Raw genomic sequence first — 17,262 nt, 5'->3', positions numbered from 1 at the left:
ATCTTATTGCTGTAATTTATAAGCTACTGCCTGCATGGGTTGTTTTCGCTTTGCCCCCAAACTCACAAATGCAGTTCTGAGTTTCATTGAGGTTTCCTAGAAGAGGCAGCAGGTTGGGCCACTGTGAGAAAAGAATGATGGACAAGGGAGGCCATCGGCTTGCTCCAGCAGGTTCTGTGTTCATCCAGGCGCAGTGGGAATAAATCAAGACACACGGGTGGAAAGGAGATTTACAAACATGTATTGTTTTTACAGTGTGGCCTGAGTTCCCAACAAAAGTGAGGCAGGGTTCGGGTGAAGCCAAGGGGCTGGATCTGTTCTGGGCAGCTTATGCCAGAGTGAGGCTGTAGGTCACCGAGGAAGCAAACTGCCATTCTGCTCCCAAGCTGACGCTCGGCCACTGTGGGTGGAGTGGGGGGTTTGGAAGCCCCACTCACAGCTGTAGATGCTTCAGGTGCAGCTGGAAGATTTCCTCGGCCCTCTGGAGGTACTCTGCCGTCTTCTTCTTCACGGCCTCCCTGCGGGCTGCGTCGGGGTCCCCTAAAAGAAGGAAGGAGCGGGTCTTGATGCCTGCCACTCAGCCCTCAGCTGATGGCTACAACCCTCCCAGCAACAAAAGAGTGGGAGGGCAGTGGCTCAGCGATTAGAGCATTTGCAGAAGGCGAGGAGCAGGGCAGATAAAATTAAGCACGTAGTTAAACCTCTGGAACACTCGCCTGAAGCAGGCAGCAATGACTAGGGCTGGGCGACATCTGGTTTTCATCATTGCGATATATCACCGGCTAAGCATCGCACTATACCGATATATCACAATGTCTGAAATAAGGTTGGAGCTATGTAGAGGCATTGGGCGGGCTCCATGTGTTTTACCACATTGTGCTTTCTGCATCGCGCGCCCACATGTCATGATTCGCGATAAACTGACGGGTCAAAAATTATGAAACCATTTCCCCCCCTATTTTTGAGGTTTCTTCTTGCAATCAACCAGTATATAAATCTTTTGAAATAAATAAATGAAAGAGATTAAAGTGAGGTGGGGGGCGGCAGGATGCCCCCAGAGACTTTGAAATGGCAAAGTTTACAGCCACGTTTTATTTGGAAGCAAGCCTCAGTGAGTTGAAAGGGGCTGGCTTCCTAGAAGTCACATGGACTTGTGGCTCTGACTTATGGAGACCAATTCCCAGGCCCTCCACATGGGGATAAGCCAGGTGCCCAGGGGTATAATGGAGCTGGAATAGAGTTTGGGGACCAGGCATTGCCCATTACCTTGCAGTCCCTGCAGCAAGAGGTCAACGCCGCTGCGGTAGCCACAGAAAGCCTCCTTGTAGTCCTTCGCCGCTTCACTCTCCAAGGCCTGTCTGATGCGCTCTGTGGCCAACGGCAGGTAACCGCCTGGGTCTAATGCAGCAGCTCTTTCCTGGGCTACCTGGCCTGTTCCTGCGTTGGGGGCAGAAAGCGCTGGTCCATGTCCCGAGGCAGCGAGAGCAGCCAGCTCTTCCTCGTGGGAGAGGCTGGCTGCACCGGTGTCTGGACAGAACAAAGAAAAATGTTATTTATCTATTAACTTATAAAAATATTCGCACACCACTGCAGTTTTTTCAAAAAAAGAAAAAAATCATAACAGCTTACGGCAATAAAAACTAAAAAACCGTACAATGAAACTATTAAAAAGTTAGAAACAGACCTCAATGAACCTTTGCAGAATGATGCACTCTTAATTACCTACACCAATAGAGTGGAATAGAAAAGTCTCCAGTAGGCATTTAAAAGTTGGCACAAAAGGCGCCTGCTGAATCTGTAGTGGCAGAGAGTTCCACAGGACCGGGCCAAAAACACTGAAGGCTCAGGTTCTTCTTGTTGTCAAATGAGCCTTGGCAGCTCTGGGAATGACCAGAGACACTCCTGCAGATGACCTCAGTGGTCAAACTGGGATATAAGGGTCCAAGTGGTCCCTGAAGTACCCTGGACCAAAGTTGTTTTGTAAATTAATAAAAGGGCCTTGAACCTGGCTCAGCTGTTTTAACAAGGCTGCCGCATGTTCTTGGTCAGATGCCCCCATCAGCAGTCTGGTTGCTGCATTCTGCACCAGCTGGAGCGTTCGAACCAGGCCCAAGGGCAGCCCCACACAAAGCACATTGCAGTAGTCCAGCTTCACAGACTACAGTGGTCAGGCTATCCCTGTCCAGGAACGGCTGTAGCTGGCAAACTAAGGAGGAGGATTTGGCCATGTGCTTGCTCCATCCAGAATACTTTCCACTGCCGAGCATCGTGGCAACAGTACAGAAAAAGTAAAAGTAAAATCCCCACAATGCAATTCTGCTCATCTTGCTGGAACCAGGTCAGTGTTCAGAAGTAGGGAGGGACCCTGCAACTTGGCTACCTATATCCTACATGGTCCAGGGGCCCCCTGCCCCCCTCCCCTCCGTTTGACGTTTGAGCCCACCTACCTTCCTTTGAGAAGGGATCAAACAGGGCTAACTCCTGAAGCGACAAGGGGCCGCGGGAGGGCGACCCAAGACCCTTCTCTCCTTCCTCCTCCTCTTCGTCGCCGCCAAAGGCAAAGAGAGCGTCCAAGGCCTCGTCGTCACACTTCTCGGGCGAGGAGAGCCTCCCTGTGGAGGGGAAACGGATCAGTGCAAGGCATCGATAACCCCCAACCCAGAAAACGCCTAGAGTGACAAGGCTTTGCAATGGCCCACTCAGCACTCGGACTCAAATGGGGCTACAGAGGTGGTCCTGGCCAGACTGCGGGAAGGAATGGCACACTCTGGACGTGCGCAGGGCCTTTAGGATCTCCCACAGGTGCACAGAGAAAGTGCACCAGTCAGAGGTCAGATTGTTTCCCCTCCTAGCCAGTTCCAAGGGGCACAAGGTGTCATTGCAACGACTCACCTTCACGAGTCCTTAAGAGGCCTCCTTTGAGAGGTGAACACCATAAAAGGTACAGCCTGCAGTGGCTCGCATCCAATCTGGAAACTGCTGAGATACAACCCATATAGGCTGCATTACAGCAGTCCAGGCAGGAGGTCACTAGAGTGTGGACAACTGGGGCCAGGATGTCCTGATCTAGGATTGGCCACAAACCTGGCTCAGCTGGGTATTGGCAGGGATTGGACTCAAGAGGGCGAGAGGGAGGGGGAGGAATAGTGGAGATCACACACACACACCCTTCTGACGCTGCAGGAGAAGAGGGATGCAAGCATTGATTTACAGCAGGGGTTTGAGGAAAGTCACAGCCAGAGATAGATGAACAGAAGAGTTGGGAAGTGCTAGAAGAAAGGGGGGGGGGAATTGTGGCAGGGCAGCCAGGTGACAGACACGTTGTCATTGGAGGGTATTTCTGATTCCCCCTTCTCCCAGAACTTGGTGTGGAGAGGGGGAGGGGATGGGAAAAAAAGAAATGTCTCCTAGTTGTCCCATCCTTCTCTCCAAAAATACACACCCTTATCATGATCTCTGCTCAAGGAAGGAAGGCCATGCCTGAGCATGTGCAGAGTGCCTTTCTCCCCATGATGAAAACAGAACGCAAACCAGATCCACAACATGTCTTGTTTTATGCCCGAAGCTCTAGAAGGCTGTACCTTCCTCCTCCGTTCGGGGCTGCAGGGCACAGCACTCCTCGCTCGCTGCCTCCGGAGCAACACCAGGGTCCTGCTGCTCCAAATCCAGGCAAACTCCCTGTTTGGAGTCCAGGAGCACCTGCTCAGCCACAGATCCCAGAGCATCCTCCGCTGGCTCTACTCCTTCCGAGGATGGCGGGACTGGGATCAGAGGGGGAGGCAGAGAGGGCAGGTCGTGGTTCTCCAGAGGTCTCCTCCCCTCCCCACCCTGCAAGACAGAAGCAGCAGAGAGTGGGTCCAAATGTCGGTTGGGTGGGTGGGGGGTGGGGATTCCTTTATTTTAGGACCAGGGCAAAACCTCAGGCAAGGACCCAGTGCCACTTTTGCAACCAAGGAGGGGCCCAGGAACACAACTCCCAAGATGGCTTTCCCATTTTTGCAGCGGGCAGGGAGATCACTTGGAAATTGCTGTGGGGATGTGTGTGTGTCTTGATGGGCCCATTAACTATGTGTTTCCTTATTCATGCAGCACAGAGTTAAACTGCGGAACTCCCTCCCACAGGAGGCAGGGATGGCCACCAACCTTGGGAGAAAAAGGTGGGATATAAATCAATAGATGCAATAAATAAATAAAACCTGCCCGGCCAAAAATACCCGAAAGAACTCCTTCAGCTGAGGGCTGTTGTTCAAGGCTGGGATGTCCACAGTGAAGCGGAGCATGACCTCAGCTGCTTTCCGCCGCTCCTCAATCACCTCGGGCTCAAATCGGCCTGCAAAGAAGAGGAACAGATTCAAATCATGTGTGTGAGGGGATCAGAACACCCCACCCTCTGCTCTCATGTACCAGCAACAACGACCCTGAAGCAATGCACAAGAGGCCTCCGTTTTTCTGGCCTAGCAAAAATTCACCCAAAACTTGCACCTGGAGACCCTCAAAAATGGAACATGGTGGGGCTGAACGGGGGGAGATTTGGGGCAGTCAAAATGAGGCACACCTTCACATACAGGGGAAACTCGGAAAATTAGAATATCGTCGAAAAGTGCATTTATTTCAGTAATGCAACTTATTATTTTTTATTTTTCTTATTTTTACAAATGCATTCTTTTAGAAATTCCACAGTAATAAAACAAATAGTTACACTAATACAAAAATAAACATCGCTATTACATTCCATTTATAATTGACCTGCCTAACGACAAATAATTACAATTGCAACAAATAAGGGCTTGACATATCTTGCTTTGCATGTCATGCATCTATCTCATATATTGGTTTCACCTTTTAAGTTGCGTTACTGAAATAAATGCACTTTTCGATGACGTTCTAATTTTCCGCGTTTCACCTGTACAGTAGTTGAGCTGTGGAATTTGCTACCACAAGATATTGTGATTCCCCACCCCACCCCACCCCAATTTAAATGGTTTTAAAAAGCAGATTACTGGGAATCACAAGTTCAGGTCCTAGACTGGGGCCACCCAGTCAGATGGGGGAGGTACAAGTAATTTATTATTATCCTCATCATTATTATATTAGCCTCTGGAGCAGCAAGAAGCAAGCTTCCATGTTACAGCCCTTTAGCAGCCACCTTCAAATATCTGAAGGGGTGACACATGGAAGATGGAGCAAGCTTGTTTTTGTGCTTCTCCAGAACGGAGGACCTGAACTAATGGATTAAAATGGCAAGAAAAAAAGAGATGCCAGCTAAACTAAACATTAGGAAGAACTTTCCGAGGTGGGGAGCTGTTCTGACAGCGGAACGGACTCCCTCAGAAGGTGGCGGATTCTCCTTCACTGGAGGTTTTTAAAGTGCGGTTGGACAGCCATTTGTCAGAGATTCTTTAACTGGGATTCCATGTTTCCAATTCCATGTTTCGCTTGGCTCCTGCTCAGGGGCTTCCCAGAAGGGGCGTCTGGCCTGCCCCCCGTGGGGACGGGATGTCAGATCAGATGTGCCCCCCTTTTGGCTCGACCCAGCAGCTGCCCATCTCCCACTCAGCCGGAGACCCTCACCAAAGACTTGAGCCTTGGGGAAGGGGGGGAAATCCTCCAGTCGACGGAAGAGGTTGCGATGCGTGTACGCCAGGTCGCCGTGCAGCTTCTTGAAATCACTGTACCGTTTCCAGACCACGATCTGTAGGAAGGAAGAGACATGAGGACTGTGCTTTGAGTGCCCTCTCTCCTGTGGAAGGTCTACAAAGCTGCCTTAGAGTCAGACCAATGGCCCACCTACTGCAGCTAAATACTGCCTACACCAGTAGTTCCCAAACCTTATGGGTCCTACAAACTCCTCCCCAGTGCTCCCTCCTCTATCCATCAGAAAGCACTGCTCAGAATAGCACTTTGCATGACCCACTGAGGACAACAAAATCCCAAACGGCAACCATTAATTCACATTTGTTCGAAATCCAGTTAAACACTACTTTTGTTTAATTAACTGAGGAACCTGGCCCAGTCATGCCAGATTTTAAAAGTCTGGGAGATATGTGCAACACCAGCACTCCTGCCTCCTAGCATCGCCCTAGGTAATCCCATTGCCCCCAGGAACCACCAGTTTTGTGAAACTTTGTCTTGAGCTCCTTAGAGGCATGACAGGGTAGAAACAAAATGGATAACGTTTCTGAAGTGGCTGGCAATGCCCACGCTCCCACCCCGCCTGGGTCACCCAGCAAGGACCTACCTCCTTGACATCTTCTGGTTTCACCTTTGAGACAAACTGGAAAGGGGACAAAAAGTGAGATTTTGAGCATGAGCAAGGGATTTGCAGCCAGCAAGAGGTGTGTGTGTGTGTGTGTGTGTTGGAGGGGGAATGTTCTTTTCCACCTGCACCAAGAAGGGTGGGGTTTCCTTGTGGCATCTTTCTTGAGGTTGAATGTGCACTGAGATCTCTATGCTCTCCAGAAATAGTTTTAAGAAATAAATCAACCAGGCATATAGGGAAGAAAAAGCCTCGCTGAAGCAGAGCCAGCATGGCTTTTGCATGGGTAAGATCTGTTTCACGCACCTATTGGGAGTTCTTTGAGAGGGACAATAAACATCTCGATTCAGGCACATCTGTATTTGACATAGTGTGTTTGGGACTTTTGAAAAGCTTCTGATAAGGTACCTCACCAAAGACTCCTGAGTAAGCTTAGCAGTCAAGGAATAAGAGGCTCGAATCCTGCTTGCAGGTTTCTCTTTGGGGCATCTGGTTGGCCACTGTGAGAACAGGATGCTGGGCTAAATGGGTCTCCCGTGGCCTGATCCAGCAGGCTCTTCTCAGGTTCTCCCAACAGGCTCCCCTTACTCCCTGTTTTAGGGGCCCCTGGTATCCAAAGATCTCTGCCATTCCTGAGACACAGCTGAACCCCCAAGGGCAGAGCAGAGAGCAGGGTGTGGGCACAAATGCCAGAGCTGAGGCCCACTCTGGGCCAGAAGGCGGTCCTTATTATTTCCAGGTTAAGGAGAGAGGATGGGAGTTGTTATCCTACCTGGACATACTCAAGAGTTCAATGAAACTCACAGGGATGCATGCAGGATTGCAGCCATGTAGATTATACCAAGACAGACAATTGGTCCATCTAGCTCAGTACTGCCGGACGCTGACTGGCAGCAGCAGCTCTTTGGGATTTCAGGCCAACAGGCTGGGCTCTCTCCCCAGACCTACCTGGAAGTGCCCCTGCAGACTGAACCTGGGATGCTCTGCTTGCAAGGCGGCACTTTTTCACCGCGCTACGGCCCTTCCTGTGTGTCTACTCCGACGTAAGCCCCACTGAGCTCAGTTGAGTTTACTTCCAGGTAAAAGCAAGAGGGGAGAACCAGAAGCCTCCGCAAGGAAAGGAAGCCCACCCTAAGCTGGAAGCCACCGCCCCTTTGCCCGAGTCTGCTCTGAGCTTGCACTCTGCACATGTACAAGAGGCTCGACGTCCAGCGAACAGGTGCAGCGGGTTCAAATCCCTCCAGGTGAGCATCTAGGCGGCTCTCCAGGTGCCCCTCCCCGCAGCAGCCCCTTCCTCACCTTGGCAGTCACTTTGTACTCGGTGTAGCCCTTGGGATGGCTGCGGTGCTCGGTCACCGTGTAGTGCCGCTGGTACTCCTCCTTCACCCGGCGGGACATCCTGCCGCCCCTCCGGGCGCTGCGGCCCCTTTAAATCCAGGACCGCCGGGCTGGGCGGCTCCTGCCCTCCTTTCGCTCTGGCGCCCGGCCTCCCCCCCGCAGAGCGCATGCGCGGCCCGTTGGCCGCTCCCATTGCCTAGTACTCCAGGGACGAGGAAGCGTCTTCCAAGTGCAAGCCCGGACAGCGCGCGTTAGGGCTCCTCTGCAAAGTGCCCGGCGCGCATTGCGTCCTGCTGCAAGACTAAGGGAGCAGAATAGGGAGGGGCTCACTAGGCCTGCAGATACGCTGGACAAGTTTTGCATAGTAAGCCTGGAGTGGGCAGTCAATCCGGCGAGAAGGAAGCTCCATTTCTCTTTCCAAGGGGACAACGTTTGCAGGAGGCTGGTATGACTGAAGTTTAAGGAGGATCAACTTAGATTGCTTCTTTAATGAGAAATAGAGTAGTGGAGCTTTTTTTTTCCTGAAAAAATTTGAATATTAAAAATACTTTTTCTTCCTCTTAGCCAAATAGTATCATCAATGAAATATGGGCTAGCAGAGGTGTGTGCCCGCCCCGCTCCCCTATTCTTTCCTTTGCATTATTTGTCATTCTCCTGGATTTCCAGACCATCCCTCCCTCTCTTCTCATATTCATCTCCCTTGTTCCTGTCCAGTCCTTTACTCTATTTTTATTTACTTGCTATTTAACAAAATGTTATATACCACTTGTAGTAAACCTTTCTAAACGGTATAGAATAAATATTAAAATTATCAATAATAGTAGTTTAATACACTTAAAAATAATCAAAAGCAACATGTCAGCATCTAGCTATTTGGATGGGCCCCTAAAATAGGGATTAGGGGATGGGCGCAAGTTGGGAGAACCTGAGATAGGCTTGCCTAAATTAAAATGTTTTCAGCCTGCACCCAAAAAGAAGACAGCGAAGACACTTGCTTGCCTGATGTCCGTAGGCAGGAAATGTAAGCAGCCGCACTAAGACTGATCGTTTGCAATCATTTTGGTTGTTGCTGTTGTTAGAAAATGTTCCAGGGTGCTGCAGTGGTTTCAGGCTGGGGGGCGGAGGGATAGCTCACAACAGTCTTTGGCAACCATAGGGTGAAAAGGCAGCTGCTACTAGTACTAATCCACTCTTGCTCTGCCTGGCATCTTTGTGAGGATTGCCCTTTTGCGGAGGTAAAATTATGCATTTTGTTTTTTAGTATTTGGGGAAAAATATTTAAGGTTCCTCACAGGGTTGTTGCACAGGTTAAATGAGTTTGGGGAGAACTTGCCACCTTGAGCTTCTTGGATAAAAAGGTGGGCTATAATAAATTAATAATAATGAGTGTCTGGAGAGTACCACACTGGCAACCTGTGGGGTAGGGAGCAAGTGAGAAGACAACCTTGGCAGCTAGATTTCCTCCACCACAAGCCCGAGGAGATCTCCTTGCCCACACAAGGCAGAGGAATGCCCAGCCATCCATGCTGGGACTAAGGCAACCAGCCAGGCTCCTCCAGGGCCTAGGAACCCATCAAATATGCCAGTCCTGAGAGCCACAACAACAGCTTTATTGGCATGTTCTTAATATGACACGATCCCGTACAGAGAACTGGGGTGTTGGGGATACCCCAAACATACACCTTCACTGTCCTTCCGCAGGCGGGGCCTGGATCATGGCCTAGGACAGAAGCAAGAGTGGGGCGCCCCACTCTTGACCAACATAGCTGAGCAGCTTTCTCGCCGAGGGCTGCGCCCAGGAAAGAAACAGGCCCTTAAAACGCCCAGCAGGGGAAAACAGTTCCAAGTTATTAAGCCACGCAAAGCAGGTGAGCTGGAGGTGTTTGCGCCTGTTTCCCCCTTCCTCCTCTCAGTCCGCGGTGAATATCCGGCTGGAGATATCGTCCAGCAGCCAATCGATACCCACAAGCAGGTTCTCCCCAGTGTAGGCGCTGCAGCCTTGAATGCACCAGTGGTGGCTGTGGATGCTGTCGAGGTCGAGACCCTGGAAAGAGGCAGAAAGACAGTGGGGGGGGGGTGAGGGCCATGCATCTGGCGAGCTCAAAGGGAAAGCCTGCAAGTGGGCCTTGAAACCAGACTCGCCTGAAGTGGTGGTGGGCAGCACCCAGAAAAGCTACAGGCAGGCACCACGCAGGACAGCCTTCATAAAGCAGGCTCCTTCCAGGTGTTTGGGACTACAACTCCCATCAGCCCTGCGCTGGCTAGGGCTGATGTGCTTCCCAACTTCTCCAACTCCAAAAAATACAGTTGTCTGTAATCTTAAGCATTCTTGACTCATCATGGCTTCTTTTACTCTCTTGTTTTAAAAGGCACAATTTGTGTGGGTGTAAATGGTGTTGTGTCCGTGCTGTGGTCATCTAGAAGATCAGGCATCCCCAAACTTTTGGCCTACAACTCCCATGATCCCTAGCTAACAGGACCAGTGGTCAGGGAAGATGGGAATTGTAGTCTAAAACATCTGGAGGGCCGAAGTTTGGGGATGCCTGATCTAGATAATGCTATGCCATATCCGACGTTTATGGTCTGCTGGCCAAATAAACTGAGCTGAAATTAACTTCCTCAAAGCCATGAGAGACACCCTCCCGCCCTTGGTTTGGCTGGTACCCAAAGCCGCCCCATCTGCTCTCGCCAGGACTGCCAGTGATCCTCACCTCCTGGATGGCGCTGGAGCTCAGGGCGCCGGGCAGGTCCTGCTTGTTGGCAAATATGAGCAAGGTGGCCCCTGCCAGGCGCTGTTGAGACAGAAACAAAGTTGTGACCTAGGAACGAGGTAAGCTTATCCCAAGTTGTCAGATTGGTCCACCAAGCCCAGTATGGTCCACACTGGCTGGCAGAGGCTCTCCAAGGTCCTTCTTGGAGATGCCAGTGGGAAACGAACCCGGGGCCTTCTGCATACAAAGCAAGTGCTCTGCCACTGACCTATAACCCTAAAAAACAAACGAAGATTCTAGTCCTCGTTGTACTGGGACCTTCTGCAAACAGAGTGTGCATTGCCTACCATGAGCTATGGTCCTCATGATTCTAAATAAAGGGCAGATTGAAAGAGGGACACAGGAAGGAGCCTAACTCCAAGTCAGACCAGTGGGCCAGCTAGCCATTATTGTCTAATCTTTGCCAACCATTTTCGACTACAACTCCCAGTGTTGACTGGGGCCGATGGGAGGGCTTGGGGAAGATTGGCCCACCATGACAAGAAGTGGGCAATGCTTTTTTTCCTGGGGGGGGGGAAATACAGGGGTAAGCATACTCCTAAACATTTTGTGAATCTAAGTTTGGCCTCATTGAGGGGCAGTATTTCAATATGAGTAGGAAAATGAGAGTACCCCTAAACTGGTGATATATTGCAATGTTGAAAACCAGGTATCGCCCAACCCTACCCTTCACCTTAAGATTCCTGGGCAGGTTGCAACACAACCGTAAATACAGTTTAAAGTCGCTTACAATCGTAAGAAAAAGGTGCATCCTAAAAATGTACATCACAAGTGTCAAAGGCCAAAGTAAAGAAATGTGTCTTTGGCATTCTCCAGAAGTTGTATAATGATGGTGCCAGGCACACCTCTGTGGGAAGGGAGTTCCACAGCTTAGGGGCTGCCACAAAGAAGGCCCTCCCCCAGGCTGCCACCCCCAACTGAAGCTCAGGGAGTTGAGGAGCTACCAATGGGACCCCCCCTATGCCAATATCAGCACCCAAGAGGGTCTGTGGGGAAGGAGGCAATCTTTCAGATATTTGGGGCCTAACACCAACTTGGGCACTTTGAATTGGACCCGGTAACAAACAGGCATTTTAAGCAGGGGGCTCCACCTGGAGACTGAAGCGGAGAGCTCTTGCATGCCAAGCAAGTGTCCTGCCACTCAGCTACAAATCCCCCTCCCCGGTTAACCCTTGCAGTGCCAAGGCCAGGCAGAGCGCAAGGTCCACTCTGTCCTCTGCTGCAGAGCAGGTAGACACTCCCAGCCACCCTGGGCTCCTACCTCCTCCACCAGAAGGCTCTGGAGTTCCCTCTTGCAGTCATCTAGGCGCTGGCGGTCAGCGCTGTCCACCACCCAGATGAGCCCATCGGTGCTCTCAAAATAGTTCCGCCAGTAGGAGCGCAGGGATTTCTGGCCCCCAACGTCCCAGATGTTCAGCTTGAACCTGCAAAGAAGAGACCCATAGCCAGGTGACAAAAGGGTGGAGGAAGAGAGGGGGGGTCTAGGCCAGCAACGAAGGAGGAAAGGAGGGAGGAATACAGAGAGGGGCCCATTCCTCCTGTCACAGCAGCCCCCTGGCAGCTATGGGGAAAGGGGATGGGATGGAGCCCCTCACCCACGGTGCTCCAAGGTCTTGATGTTGAAGCCCAGCGTGGGCGAGATGGTGTCGATCTCATCCCCATTGAACTTCTTCAGGATCGTAGTCTTTCCGGCATTGTCCAGGCCCCTGACATAGGGAGGTGAGTTAAAGGGACAGAATTGCAGGAGAGGAGAAGAGGAGGAGGCCTGCCTGCCTGCTGCACACCCTCCCTCAGTTCCCTTCAGGTTTCTTCAGGGAACCTCAAAGCAGGGGGAAAGCCTGCTGCTCAGTGGCAGAGAGCATTCACTTTGCATGCAAAACGTCCCAGGTTCAACCCTTGCTGGCACCTCCAGGTAGGGCCTGGAACCCTAGAGAGCCGCTGCTGCCAGCCAGTGTAGGCAATACTGAGGTAGATGTGCCAATGGTCTGACTCGGTATAAGGCAGCTTCCCGTGTTCCTATGCAGTCTGCTAGGAAACTGCTGACATATACCCATATACCCTGCGGGGTGCGTGGACGCGCGCGTTCTGCTTGCACGGGCTCTGAGAGGCAATGGCACTCTGCACACGCGCAGAGACGCCCCTTGCCACCTAGGTTCAGAAGACCCTAAGGATGCAGCTAAAAAATGCTGCCCGGTCTCCAGCCCTGGCCCTGCTCAACGCCTCGGAGCAAAAGGAGGTGGAGGAGGAATGCGAAGCCCCGCGTGGACCCTCGCCCGGCCCTGCCACCCCTTCCCCTCTCCCTTCGCCCCTCTTCCCCGCGCGGAAGGATACAGCATCAGCAGCCGCAGCTCCCGCTCCTTCTGCTTCATCTTCTTCAGGATGCTGAGCAGCCCCATCTCCTTCTCGCGCCGGCGGAAGAAGCTGCCTCGCCTCGCCCCGCCCCCGCAGGAATGCCGGGGGCTTTTTGTGCCAAAGAGTACATACAGAAAAGAGGCTTTTGTACAACTCGGGCTTCCAACCGCCGCTCTATCAAAACCTCCATATGCGGGGCAGTTTAGAGGGGTCTTCTCCCAACCCCCAACCATCTATTTTCTTTCTTTTTTAATCCATTGGAATCAATGCAACAAGGAAGCACAGCTGCTAGAGGTTTGAACTGTGAAGTCGGGAGGAACCCAAGGAGTCATCTAATCCACGCCCCCCCTCCCGCAATGCGCTTCGATACAGCGCTTTGAAATAATCCTAAAAAGAAGAAAATACTTTTGCTCACTGAACTTGTCCGCTTCTCCATTTGACTATTGGGCGGGGATTATGAAAGAGCTTTCCTTGAACTTCTGACAATGCAAACCTATGAATATCTGCTCAGAAAAGCCCAATAGAGTTCAGTGGGGCGTCCTCCCAGGCAAGTGCGTATATTAGCATCACTGCATTTCAGCCTTCGGACACTTTGCTGGCCTGGGAGTTACTTCTGAGCAGACTATGTGTTAAGATTCCACGAAAAGTCCCTATTCGTTTATCTTCTCGTGCAAACGGGAACCCGAAGTCGAGATAATGGAAGATTCTCCGACTGCGCTGCGCCACTTTCCTCTCCATTGCTTATTATTCTCCAGGACACGCCCCTTCCCCATCCTGCCCAATGGAAAGGAAGAGCAGCTGCCTTGTTTGGTGGCGAAAAAACAGACTCGTAAATTGAAACATTTTTTTTTAAAAAAATCCTTCCAGTAGCACCTTAGAGAGTAGCACTTTCAATTGTAAATTGAAGACTGACATACAGGGCCGGAAAAGGGATTCAATATACCGGTAATTTCTCTCTCTCTCCCCACCCACTTTGGAAACCTGGCCATAGAAAGAAAATAAGTCAAGGTTTTCCCCACTCCACCCCCTAAATTCAGGTCCTAAACTGAAGGGTCCTTCTGAAGGAAAGACGGGATAACAGAAAGAGGCATATAAGCACCATTTTCTGAATGAACGAATGAATGGAATGAATGATGTCATGGATTTTAAAAAAAACCGCTTCTGGCTATTTTAGAAGAGCAACGTGGCAAATCATCGGCTGAACGCTGGATCTGGGCCGAGGGAGTCGCAATGAAATTTTTTAAATTAATTTTTTACTGCAACCTGCGAGGTATTTTCTGTTGAGGGGTTGGCTGGAAATCCACACCAGTTGTATCCGAGTCCCTCACTTTCAGGCTGACCCCTACCCCCTCGCCTGAACTTAGGGGAGAAGATGAGGCTGCATCCGTTTTGGAATTGGCAGGTTTTTTCTTTTTTTCTTTTCAATGTTGAAAACAATGTTGGGGAGAACTCTCCGCCCTTGAGGCAAAAAAAGTTGATCCGAAGGCTGGTCGCAGTGTACGAGTCTACTAGTATAAGTCTAAGGAAGACATAGTTTTCAAGTGCCGTTCTTGGCGTCACGTGGCCTTCTTGACAGCTCTCTCCTCTAGCCAATAAACAGTTGCAAGGCCAGGAGCACTTCCGGGGCACGCTCTATTCCACGGAAATAAGAACAATTAGTTTGTATAATCAAGTTTTCGAGTTTGAGTGCAAAGGCATTTAAAAAATCTCCCCCCTGGAGTTCAAATGAAATGCGATATTTTAGACCAGGTATAATTGGGCATCTCCAGCAAACAAAATGAAGCAGCAAAGAGAAATGAGCCTTCTGTCTCTAACCCGTGTTACTTCGAGTGAAAAATGCTATTTTAAAAAAAGTTTATTATGCTGCAATCCTAAACCCATTGAGGGGTAGGCTGTATGCTTGAGCCCCCTTCGAATTCCTGGATCCAGGAATGCATCCCCAATGCAAATAACACAGCAAAGAGGAGCCGAGTTCCGGAAGGAAGTTGCAGCAGCAGCAACGGCAGAAAGATTCCTGCATTGCAGCGCATTGGAATAGATGACCCTCGGGGTGCCTTCCAACTGTACAAGTCTACGGTATGAACCAAAGGCCTCCCGCTCCTCTTTGTCCCGGGCCGGGTCCATTGGCGCTGTTGTGTCGTGAGTTTCTTAATACAGTAGTAGTCATTCAGTGACAATATCTTCATAATAACAGCTCTTTATTTAAGGCAACAAGACAGGACTGACTCTGAGGACAGGAAAGCTACATTTATAGGGACGGGGAACTAGCTAGAAAGGGATACATTTTGGAGGGAACAATATCATGCAATCACAGTGCTGCCTTTTGGAGGAAACCAATAAAACAGGGGATCCAAATATAGCAGCTTAAATGAACCAATAGTAGCTGTACCTTCTGTAACCAAAAGGCAGTTACTTTACCCTAAAGCAAATACAGACAATAGCAATACAGATATAAAATCCTCTGACTCAATACGCAACAGGCGCCTCCTCCTCTCCGCGGGACCAGCCTCTCCTCCTCCAGCTGCTGCTTCTGCCGTCGATGTCGAGCTCGGAGGTCGCCCCTCTCCAGGGCACGTGCCCGGGGATGTGCCCGGCCGAGGAGTTCGCGCGCCGCCGCCGGGAAGGCCGCCTGCACCGACTGGAGCTGGGCGCGGGGCGCGAAGCGGACCCGGCGCTGGCTATCAAGGAGTACTCGCGCCCGGCCGCCGGCAAAGCGCCCCCGCGGCCCGAGGAGCTGCGCCCGCCCGACGTACTGCTGGCCACCGTCCAGCACCTGCTGGACCAGGAGGACCGGGGATCGGACGCCGGGGACTCCGCCGAGGCTGCGGAGCGCGGCGCCTTTGTGACCGACCGGCTGCGCGCGGTGCGCCTGGACGCGGCGCTGCAGAGGCTCCCAGGCGCGCCCTGCGCCGCCCTCCACGAGCGCGCCCTGATTTGGCTGCTCCGCGCCGGGACGCGCCTCTGCGCCCAGCCGCCCGCCCGCTTTGACGCCCACTTGCACGGCGCCCACCTGCAGGAGACATTCGCCGCCCTCCGGCGCGCCTACCGGGAGCACGAGGACGGAGCCCGGCCCGCCGCCCAGCCCCGATTCCAAGCCCTCTTCCTTCTCTACAACCTGGGTGAGGGATCCAGGGTCGGGCTGGAAGGGGTGGTGGTGGTCAAAGCCTTACTCATCCCCGGTATTTGGTCGGGTGCTTTAGCTCAGCCTTGCCTACCTCGCAGGGTTGTAGTGGCGATCAGATGAATACAGTACTGTGAACTGGGAGAGACTAGGGCTTACAATCCTCACCCTGCTCAGCCCTATAGTTCACTGTGTGGCATCGGGCTAGCCAATGCCCCATAGCCTTTCAGGTTTGTTGTGGGGATTAAATAAGGAGGGGGAGGACCATACAAGCCACCTTGAGCATCTTGGGCTGGGGGGGGGGAGAACTGGGATATAAAAGCAATAAGAAATAAATAAATATGATTCCATGAAAAGGTGAGATATTAATGCAGTAAGAAATAAAATCCTCCCTGAAAACAGGGGTGCCAACTTGGGAGGGCGGCTCACATAATCAATCACATGATGTGGTACATGCACACCATTTGAACACCAATGCCCATCAACTTTGGGGGGCCCCACTCCCTCAAATATTTTATGGGGGGTGAAGCCCCCTCGTCCCCTACCAGTAGGAATTGGCTCCTATGTCTAAAAGGTTGGGATATAAATATAGCAATAAATGAATTGGTTTCCGTGATCCTTCTATAAAGCCTGTTCTATCCTGACCTTTTGCTTCTTTCTCCTCCCACCCCAAACAGGCTCTCCAGTTGCTCTTTGGGAGACGCTGCAGCTCCCCGATGCCATCCGAGCCTCCCCAGACGTCTCTACAGCACTGGCCATCAATTGGGCCTTCCTGGAGCGGAATTTCGCTCGCTTCTTCCGCCTGGCCCGGGAACTGCCTTACCTGCCCAGTTGTGCCCTTCACCCCCACCTGGCTGGGGCCCACCGCCTGGCCTTGATGACCTTCAGCCACGGCTTCAGTGCCAGGAACTCCCGCTACCCTCTGGCACGGCTGGCACAGTTGCTGGCCATGGACAGCGTGGAAGAGGCGGCGGACTTGTGCCGGGCCCACGGCTTGACTGTGTTGGAGGGGGAAGTGGTCTTCCAGAAGGGCTCCTTCAAGGACGGTGTGCCTTTGGTGCATAAGCCTTCCCGCCTGCTTGTGGATGGCAAATGGGGGGAGTCTAGTCTGCTGGAGCTCTCAGAGAGGGTCTGCAGCTGACCCTCTTCGGAAAGACTCTGTGTGCGTGAGCTGAGACTGGAAAGGGGTTTGCAGCTCAGGGTTTTCCCCCTAGGGAAGTTAGACTGGCTCCCTCATTGTTGTCCACCTGGCAGTAGGCTTCAGGTGCAGACAGTGTATTTTAATTGCTGGTTCTAAGAGTGTTCTGCTGCATTTTTATTTATTTCATTTACGCCCCACTTTTCCTCCATGAAGTATTATTATTATTCTTGTTGTTTTTTAGTCATTTAGTCATGTCCGACTCTTCGTGACCCCATGGACCATA

The 17,262-nt window shown here is 51.6% G+C and overlaps 3 protein-coding genes across 4 annotated transcripts; 1 reads left to right on the top strand and 2 right to left on the bottom strand.

Moving 5' to 3' along the window:
• Positions 1–225: 225 nt before the first annotated feature.
• Positions 226–7,897, bottom strand: SNX15 (sorting nexin 15). Its single transcript, XM_035099370.3, has 8 exons — positions 7,556–7,897; positions 6,239–6,274; positions 5,572–5,692; positions 4,215–4,330; positions 3,582–3,828; positions 2,448–2,612; positions 1,267–1,527; positions 226–540 (listed from the first exon to the last, which is right to left on the bottom strand). Exons 1-8 carry the CDS (start codon positions 7,652–7,654, stop codon positions 434–436), a joined length of 1,152 nt encoding a protein of 383 aa, XP_034955261.1. The 5' UTR covers positions 7,655–7,897; the 3' UTR covers positions 226–433.
• Positions 7,898–9,183: 1,286 nt separating this feature from the next.
• Positions 9,184–12,775, bottom strand: ARL2 (ARF like GTPase 2). The gene is made up of 5 exons (XM_035099274.3): positions 12,697–12,775; positions 11,961–12,071; positions 11,627–11,789; positions 10,306–10,386; positions 9,184–9,638 (listed from the first exon to the last, which is right to left on the bottom strand). Exons 1-5 carry the CDS (start codon positions 12,759–12,761, stop codon positions 9,504–9,506), a joined length of 555 nt encoding a protein of 184 aa, XP_034955165.2. The 5' UTR covers positions 12,762–12,775; the 3' UTR covers positions 9,184–9,503.
• Positions 12,776–14,145: 1,370 nt separating this feature from the next.
• On the top strand, positions 14,146–17,205 carry SAC3D1 (SAC3 domain containing 1). 2 transcript variants are annotated; one of them, XM_088659588.1, is made up of 3 exons: positions 14,657–14,793; positions 15,198–15,836; positions 16,516–17,205. In XM_088659588.1, the coding sequence occupies exons 2-3, from the start codon at positions 15,257–15,259 to the stop codon at positions 16,977–16,979; spliced, it is 1,044 nt and encodes a 347-aa protein (XP_088515714.1). In that variant the 5' UTR covers positions 14,657–14,793; positions 15,198–15,256; the 3' UTR covers positions 16,980–17,205. The 2 variants fall into 2 exon arrangements, with proteins under 2 accessions (XP_034954346.1, XP_088515714.1); XM_035098455.3 differs by having other exon boundaries at positions 14,146–15,836.
• Positions 17,206–17,262: the final 57 nt, after the last annotated feature.

Source organism: Zootoca vivipara, chromosome 16 (genome assembly GCF_965207765.1).
Source record: "Zootoca vivipara chromosome 16, rZooViv2.hap1.1, whole genome shotgun sequence".
NCBI lineage: Eukaryota > Metazoa > Chordata > Lepidosauria > Squamata > Lacertidae > Zootoca > Zootoca vivipara.
The sequence above is the reverse complement of the archived record's forward strand: the minus strand, read 5'-3'. Positions and strand labels throughout refer to the sequence as shown.

Bases quoted from the DNA above. Each gene is read 5' to 3' on its own strand.
- SAC3D1 (XM_035098455.3), top strand. From the start codon at position 15,257: ATGTCGAGCTCGGAGGTCGCCCCTCTCCAGGGCACGTGCCCGGGGATG. The intron at 15,837-16,515 runs GTGAGGGATCCA...CACCCCAAACAG, and splicing joins CTTCCTTCTCTACAACCTGG to GCTCTCCAGTTGCTCTTTGG.
- SNX15 (XM_035099370.3), bottom strand. From the start codon at position 7,654: ATGTCCCGCCGGGTGAAGGAGGAGTACCAGCGGCACTACACGGTGACC. The intron at 4,331-5,571 runs GTGAGGGTCTCC...TCTTCTTTGCAG, and splicing joins CCCCAAGGCTCAAGTCTTTG to GCCGATTTGAGCCCGAGGTG. The intron at 541-1,266 runs GTAATGGGCAAT...TCCTTCTTTTAG, and splicing joins CTTGCTGCAGGGACTGCAAG to GGGACCCCGACGCAGCCCGC.
- ARL2 (XM_035099274.3), bottom strand. From the start codon at position 12,761: ATGGGGCTGCTCAGCATCCTGAAGAAGATGAAGCAGAAGGAGCGGGAG. The intron at 12,072-12,696 runs GTATCCTTCCGC...TCCCTATGTCAG, and splicing joins GAGCTGCGGCTGCTGATGCT to GGGCCTGGACAATGCCGGAA. The intron at 11,790-11,960 runs GTGAGGGGCTCC...TCTTCTTTGCAG, and splicing joins AAGACCTTGGAGCACCGTGG to GTTCAAGCTGAACATCTGGG.